At 39.8% G+C, this 8,613-nt stretch overlaps 1 protein-coding gene across 1 annotated transcript in view; it reads left to right on the top strand.

Annotated features, from left to right (window-relative positions):
• LOC116174602 (Krueppel-like factor 7) overlaps positions 1–1,058 on the top strand; it is a 1,262-nt gene extending 204 nt beyond the window's left edge. Inside the window, exons 2-3 of the mRNA XM_031492543.1 lie at positions 3–499; positions 970–1,058. Of these exons, the coding sequence (XP_031348403.1) occupies positions 3–499; positions 970–1,058 (586 nt within the window). The remainder of the gene's footprint in view (positions 1–2; positions 500–969) is intronic.
• The last annotated feature ends 7,555 nt before the right edge of the window (positions 1,059–8,613 follow it).

The raw sequence follows: 8,613 nt of genomic DNA, 5'->3' as shown, positions 1-8,613 counted from the left end.
AGTTCGGCAAGTTCGACGTATTCGTGGGACAGTACGTTATCGTGCGCTGTGTTAGTTAAGCAAGAACCGGTAGACGACGAGGAGGACGATGAGGACACCTACGAGGAGAGGGTTAGGGTCGATACCGCGGATCCGTTACAGTTAAGGCTCGTCGATAGGAATTCCACAACGCTAACGCCACCTTCGAGTCCGGAATCCGGGCAGGGCCATAGCAACGGTAGTTCGAGTGCGGGCGAACTGGACGTTTTACGAATGGGGGGTGTTCCACGAAATACGATTGTGCGAGTACGTGCATCGGGACTTACCAGATACATTTCAGTGGTACCTCGGGCGGCGGCACCGTCGCCCGCATCGCCGGCGGCGCCGACGGGCGCGAAACACGCAAGAATCGACCATTCCCCCGACTCGAAAAGGAGGATACACAAGTGCCAATTTCTCGGATGTAAAAAGGTCTACACGAAAAGTTCGCATCTTAAAGCACACCAAAGGACACATACAGGTAGGACTACTCTGGACTCATTTTGACTATACTTTGTAGACCTAACGCCTAACCATAAATGGTTTCTAAGACAAAGTAACGGTTTTGAGCCGTTAGCATACGGGGGAAATCGATCAATCTCAATTATTGAATATATGAACTTATAATGATGATGACAGCCTTCGGAATGAGGAAGAGTTGTTTGTCACATCTTCCTCTATGGAAGAGACTGCGCATTGTTGCAATATCCACCGCTTCCGCAGGGGCCGCCTGATTCGTTTCATCTTCTGATCACATTTTTCGCAACACTTTTGCATGGACCTCCTATTTTGTATCAACCGCCCATTTATCATCGACCAATTTTTAGACGGTACTGTGGGAAGGTTGTTTGTCGCATGTACCATGAATCAGATTTTTCGCAGCACCAGTCTCTCTTTCACGGGCCGCCTATTTTCTATCGACCGCCGATTTATTATATTAGATACCATTAGATCGTATCGGGGAAGTGTTGCCAGTCGCACCCGAGATTGCAGTTTTTTTAGTCGACTGCGATTTAGTAGCATCTACCATCGTCCCCTAATGGGGAATGGTTGCTCGTCGCATTTTTTATGGATCGCAACTGCCGCTTTTTTACATACACTGACTATTTGCTTGTAGCACATTTATGAAGCTTCCAATTGCATATTTTGCAATAGTTATCGTTTTTGCATGGATCGTCTTTATCATATCCACTACCGACTAAATAGACCCAAATATTCTTTTATTTTATCTATTATTATGGTTACTGCGAATAAAATCAAGGAAGAAACGCAAATGTTGGCCCAGGGTGAAGATCGCTTTTGGTGTGAGTATTTCTTAGTATGAACACCCTGACTGTATGCAGCGAAATTGATTGGTGGAACTGTTAAGTTTTGGACCATAAACCAAAGTGTCAGATATAAAAGGAGACGGATATGCATCTTCGTGTGACGTGCTAGTTTTGTGGAAGGCGGGAAGAGTCGACTTCATGAAATATCAGAATTAAGTTAAATGCAAGGATAGTGCTATTGATAACCACTGAATTCAGCTGTATTTTAAAGAAACATTATAAATCGCTCTAAATTAGGAAAAGCTGGCGAAGACAGGAGAAAAATCAAGACAAAAATGCATGTTTGTTTATGTCGATCACTCCAACCAGAAAGGAGTTGAGTCTACATCATGTGCGGATGCTAATTCACCACGCAGCTTCACAAAATATATAGGATGCATATCCGTTACCTACACTTTCTGACATTTTGGATTAATTTGGTTTTATCAAATATTTTAAGCTGCATACACAGCAGGTCTAAATGCGACTTTTTGTGTTCTGTTGATTACAAGCAGAACTATTTACCTTTCGTGTCAAAAGGTCAGGAGTTTTGCGCCAATTTTAAATCACTGTAGCACGATAGCAGATAAACCCATAAAAATGGCAGGTTCAGATGATGATACAAGCAGTATTCAAGGTAAAGTCGATTATCACACAAACAAATCCACATACTAAGCCGAAGATGTGTTAATTAGAGGACCTCCCTTTTTGTACTGCTTGCGCATCCTCCGGCATCGGGTACGAGATGCAATTGACACAAGAAAACAGATACAATGAAAATCGGAACTGTATGAGGTACTTCCGCAACGGACTATACAGAGCACTGATAATTTACTTCCACGTAAATACACAAATAATACTTAATAAAATAATATAAAGGGCTGTGCATTACAAACAAGCGATCGATTGAAACAATTAATTAAAGTAATCTTAAATACCTTAACGTGCGAATAATCGAAAATATCCGGTCAATTGCGATTGTCTTTTACTAATGAAAAATCACATACAAAAACCAACGGATGTTGCTTCCGAGACTTCACGTTTCTACTTTAATTACACTTGAATATCGATTTAGATGACACTAGGTTCGTTTCAATCACTGATTCTTGGCTCTTTGATGATGGAAATACACCAAAAGCCTCGACCATCAAAAAAGCAATTATTAACGTGCGTCTCTTCTATTTAAAACAACTTCTATTTCTTTTCAACTTTCCGAACCACCTCCCCCTTCTTATTAAAATGAGTGCGTCGTCGAATATAACCTCTGTGTTTTTTTATCGCCGAAACCCGCTTATCTACAAATTTATTTAGCTCACGCAGCCTTAACACTCTTATCGTAATAACCAGAGATAGTATGAGACACCTTAGTAACAGAATTCACGGAGTTGCATCTGAACAATAAAATGAACGAATTAATAAGCGATTATGCAATAAATTGAATTGAAATTCGCACATACATGGTGACCCAACATTACTGTAGGCGCTGAATCCAAATAAAATGTCTTGGGGGGGGGGGGGGCCTGATAATTTCTGAGATGCTGTTTTTGAAAGTTAAACGTGCATAACTTTTACATACGATAACCAATTGGTCTCAGATTTTGCATACGCATTCCTTATAAAAAGAGGGTTTGGAGGGGGTGGGCAGTGGATCTGGTTTTATCCTTCATGGTACTCTAATAAAAGGATTCAACGAAAGGAATTAATTTCTATCAACCATAGTCCTCCTCCTCGAACCCTTATCGTGATCGGATATATTCCCTTATATCTTCAGAACGGATTGTCGGAAGAGGGTACTCACAAAGGGTGATGGTTGATTTCAAAACTTTAAGAGCGAATGTCTCGAAAACGGTTTGTCGGAGGAAAGTACTCTCACAGGCAAAATGAATCGACTAGACGAGACATATCTTTTGGTGAAGTCGAAGCTTTCAGTGCAAATGTCTGCAAAATGAAGTGTCGAAGGCTTTTGTATGTATGCCAGGCGGTCTTTAAATGTTTATGTGTAAAGTGCCTCCTCCCCTTATAAACCAACAATTTCCTAAGCTATTTCGGTTTAAAAAAAAGCGCTTTATCTGCGCAAGAGTTGTACACAATTCATACTTGTTCCATAGTCCATTCTTTCAGCTGTAAGGTGTGTTGCCTAACCGTAGGGGTGTGTCACCACACTTGTCATTTTTCAGGCTCTCCTGATACCAATCTTTTTCATAACATCTTTGCGCCTTATGTTCTCCCGACACAAATTGTGTATTTAAAAATGGTTTGGTCAATATGACCAAAACAAATTTTTCTTTAAATACCGCCCTGTTAGAAATGCAAGGAGATATAAACACATCGCTTCAGGCAGTCGTCAGTTGAGTAGATTCAATTTTGCTGACTCGTCCTTTATCTTAAACCACGACTCAATTTTCTCGAACAGTCCGTTTCCAATTGTATGCGCCACGATGGCACTATTATGTCACAATATGACTCCCCGTCCGCTCTCTCCTCGTGGATGTATGCGCAGGATTTAATTAAAAATCGGGAGAAAGGCAGTTTGATAGCGAACTTATCAATAAAATCAGATATTAAGGGTATAGGATAGGAATCATTTAACAACGTCATTGAAGTTGGAGCGTCCTTGTGACAATTTTATAACAGGTTGGAAGTTAACAATGGCAGCAAAGTTTCAAATAAAGAGGCTTTGTAGCAAATTGTGAGGAATGTTTTTTTGTTGTGTTATGGACGTCTTTGTTAGATGATATAATGGAAAATAATGCGGTTAGTACGACAAAGGATCAATTTCAAGTGGGAGCAACCCAATTGTGGTGAATCAAAATACGTGCGGTCCTACTGTACTATTCATCAAGCACTTTAATTGCACCGGCGTCTCTGGGAATAGTGTTTTGTCACATCCACTGAACTAAAACATCGAACATAACTGGAAAGCTCGCATGCATCACACAGCGGCTTCAGGATCTGTTCATAACAGACGTTATAATTACAATCTTAATTGCATTTAGGAGACGCAAGAACCATCAGTCGAGAGTATCCTCGAACACAACCTCTAATTTTGTAATTCGCTAAAGGCAACCGAAACAGCAGCAAACGCGAGGAATATGCAGAATTTTGAGGAGATTTCCACTTTCGACATTTAATCCTTTATGAAACAGTTCTAAATTGCTCCATTTATTCTGCTACTAACAGTGTTTAATCCGCTTTGCATTACTCAATGTTTTTGGTGTCTACATCTTTAATCCCTTCGTTTCGGATTACCCCTTCTTATATTAAACATTCGGGCATCTGTTAGCATCAATTAATACGGCCGTAAATCGCAGGTTGTATTTAATAAACACTTTAGCCGCCATTTACATAAGATAATCATTTACCCATTAGCTAATATGTAAACAAGTTTTACTCGGCATTAATTCCACAACGGCAATAAATATTATTTAGCGTTATTTCCAAGATATTGTTCTCTCGTCCTCCCTGTGTGTTACAATGCGCCGTTTCCACGGCAACCGTCGCGCTGAATAGATACCCCAGCTGGACTTCAAGATAGGAATCTGGGGGGAGAATGCGGCGAGCGCCGCGACGACGTAATTAAAAACTAGAAACTTGAAAATTATCCTCAACTTTTAATAGAATTATGTACGGGCAGTGGGTATATGGGGAATTTGCGAAATATTGGAAATGCTAATTACTCTTTGCGTTCGTTCGCTTTATTCAAATTTCGTTTTGGGGCATTAAACGGGATTATGGAAAAAGTGTTGCGGTCGGGTACGGCGCGTGAGTTTTTCGATTCATCGGGCCCTGGTGGTTTTTGAGGGTGATCCGGTTAATTAAAATGCCGACATTTGACGCGAGGGGGGCGACGAACTTCGAACTGCACGAATTATTATAATTGCGATTTAGAAACACGAGAACACCGGCAAGTTCGAAAAACAGAAACTGGAATTGTATACATGCATCTCGAGTCTCGAGTTTCGATTGAGTTCATAACTAGGAACAACTTCGAATGAAATTCCAAAAAGGAATAGAAAACGAGAAATTTACAATTTCACTACGCATATTGCACAATTATTTTTAATTTTGCTTCTTGTTCCGTTTATTATAGTTCTCCTATTGAAGTTTTACGTTACACTAATAGATGTCCCTGTATACGAACCATGTTTGCGCCGGTATTCACTTTTTGTGGTACATCTCTCAAACCAAAATGCTCAATCCATTATTGTTTTGCCACTTCCAATGTTTATATTTCGCTTTCACTAATGATCTCGCACTTAACACGTATTACTACATGGTTTATTGTATATCCATGTATGTTATATTCGCTTATACCTGTGTATATCAGTTACAGTATGGTTTAGTATATACCTACAGTGCTAATCGTTCCGTCTGTGTCCCTGTCTCTTTTCGGCAAAATGTCTCTCTATACTGGTTTTAGAACCGCAATTGTTGTTTTAAGTCGCGAAAATTTATTTTATAAACCACAAACCGATCGTAATTTGTTATACAAATCTAAAAATTACGTTACCTTAATTATAGCGTTTTCTAGAATTGATGGTTGGATTTGGTACAAATCAATACGGCCGTTCTCGAAGAGGCTAGGAAATATACAGTGTCCCAAATTTAAAGGTTCATCCTATAATAGCAGGTACAGTACCACAAAATAAGCATCAATTGTTAGATAATCATACAACCTTTCAATTTCGATTGACGGACGACCTTTGCGCTAAGTAATTACGAATTCTTTTACTTGAGATCCACCAATGCTCAAACGCGAGTTGCATAAACTTGATTTACCCGCTGACTGCTTTCCGCTTAATGCCCGAAAAAAACTATTATTTCGCTTTGGTGGCCCAAAACCGAATGCCCCACCCCTATCTCTCCTGGAGGCGACCCTACCCTTTATCTTTTTAACATGCGTACAAAACGGTGCTATAGATTAAATCGGCCATTTTTAATGATTAACCAATTGGCTTCGTTTCCTTACCCCATTCAAATGGGTATAAAGGCCATCTATTAAAATCCAACAAATTTCATGGTTGTTGTTTTCCCAATATGTTTATTTTTGATTGCGTGACGTACACCGCTTTCGAATTGAATATTTGCGCGTATTTTTCGAATTCGATTATTTACATTCCCACGACCTTGACTGGCGGACGACTTTTGCGCTAACTTTAATTATCAGTGCTTTTACTTGAGCTCCTACAAGGTTACGTGCGAATTAAAAATGAACGTGGTTTTCCCGCTGACGGTTTCACGCTTTGTTTTCTAGATCACGCACTTGACCCTCTCGTGGTCCAATACCGAATGACCTCCCGCTCTCTCATGGACGCGTCTCTACTCTTTTTTAAATTTTCTAACACGCCCACAAAATGGCGCTAACAAGTTAAGTCGGTCATCTTTAATCATTAACCAATCGACTTCGTTTCCTTCCTCAATTCACACGCTGCTCCATTGGATCACTACGAGTAATTCTGATTGGGTCTGTCTGTTTTGGTCACTCAAAAGTTATTAACATGGTGTTACCTCCCAGCAGGCTGGCGCTGATAGCTCTTCCCGGACCATTAACCAGTCACGACGCATCCGGTAGCCAATGACATTAAAAATACATTGACTTGAAAAATTTGAAAATAAAAAAATTGGAATAAAGGGCCTCTACTGGAAACACCCCGTATACTTCTACTGAAAACAGAGCGGCTGTGCTCTAAATAAAATTCAAAAAATATAAACCCCGTTTAAGGGCTCCCGTTACAGAGTTTTTTCAAACGTTCTTCTTTTACATCTGCTCGAAATGTTATTTTCCTTCGAGCCTCCTCCTTCCATAGTTCTTCAGTTTCTTTTACATTTCTTTCACATAATTCACGCCATCCATCTTCCTCACGATTGCTTTACGTCTTCTTTCCTATCTGCACGTATGCTTCACAACTTTATCACAGGATTCGTTTGTCTCTCGAATCTTCTTCCTCCCTTACCTTTTTTCTGCATGTCTATTTCCTTCGCGCTTCTTCTAAATATCCTAATGTAGCGCTTACATTTTTCTAGCACCTTACGCTTGCCTCTTCATGCTTTCTTTACTCCTCCACTACTCTTTCACGTCCGTTTGATGACATTCGGTTTATTTTTACAGTTTTTTCCTTCACGCATATTTTTTCATATCATTTCTCTCATCACGCCTTTTGAATCAACTTCAATTTTTCACATTCTACCCGTATCTTCATGCACCTCTTTCCTTTAAACCTCGTTCCATTACTTCCCCGTTCTTTGTACTGTTTTCGCTTGTTCATCTTTTACTTCTCCTTCCTCTACGCCTCTTTCTTTCACGCTACCACAATTCCAGTCAATTTTCATTTTTTCATCCATCTTTTCACGCCTGCTCCATACTGTTAGATATCGTTCTTCACAATAACGCGTTTTCTTCCTTTGATCTTTTTTCTTCCTTTAAGACCTTCTCCACGTTTCTCATTTATTTTTCATACCTCCTACACGTTGAATTTACACCTTTTGCGTATCTGTTTAACGTTTTCTGACTTCTTCTTCGACTTCTTTAATTGCCTTAACGACTCATTTACGTTGGGTTCCTCACGTCATTTGCGTCTCTTTTTTTTACACTTCATTTTATGATGTCACATTCTTTTTTTACATTTTTTTTCTATTACGCCTGTCTTCACATCTCACGCTTCATTCAGACCTTCTTCATGCTCATTTCTGGACAGAACGCTTTACTTGCCCCTTTTTCGCACTTAATCCCTACACTCCTTCTTTTGACTTATTCTTCTTCACACTTTCTTCCTTCACATTCTCTCACGCTTCCATTGCACCTTCGCACTTTTTTCAAAGTTCCTTCACGCCTACGTCCTAAGCGATTTTTTCCTTGCAGTTCTTCAGATATCAGACGCTTTCATCCTGGTTCACGGATTTGTTACTGACAATTGCTTGCTTTGTTTCCTCCATTGACACCTTCATTGTCTTCCTTGTTCGTCTAACACGATCTTTTTCAGATTTTTTTCCTTCGCATCTACCACATTCTTTTCCATTTTTATCGTTTCCTTGTACTACCTTGGCGCTCCTTGTTACTCCTGCTTCGCTACTCCGCCGAGTATTCTACAATGTCTGCATGCATCTTTTACAACGCTTCTTTCATACCTTCTTTACAGTTTTGTTGTGGATTTTTTTACCTCCACCCTTCTATCCATTATATTTCTTCAGGTCACATCCCGTTTCCACATGATTCATTATTAATGCGTATTCATTTCTATCCTTAAAGCATCGTTTCTTCACGCTTTCTTCGTGCATATTTTACACACGC

This window comes from Photinus pyralis, unplaced genomic scaffold (genome assembly GCF_008802855.1).
Source record: "Photinus pyralis isolate 1611_PpyrPB1 unplaced genomic scaffold, Ppyr1.3 Ppyr1.4_LG6, whole genome shotgun sequence".
Classification (NCBI taxonomy): Eukaryota; Metazoa; Arthropoda; class Insecta; order Coleoptera; family Lampyridae; genus Photinus; species Photinus pyralis.
Note: the sequence above shows the minus strand (reverse complement) of the source record. Positions and strands in the feature narration are given on the sequence as shown.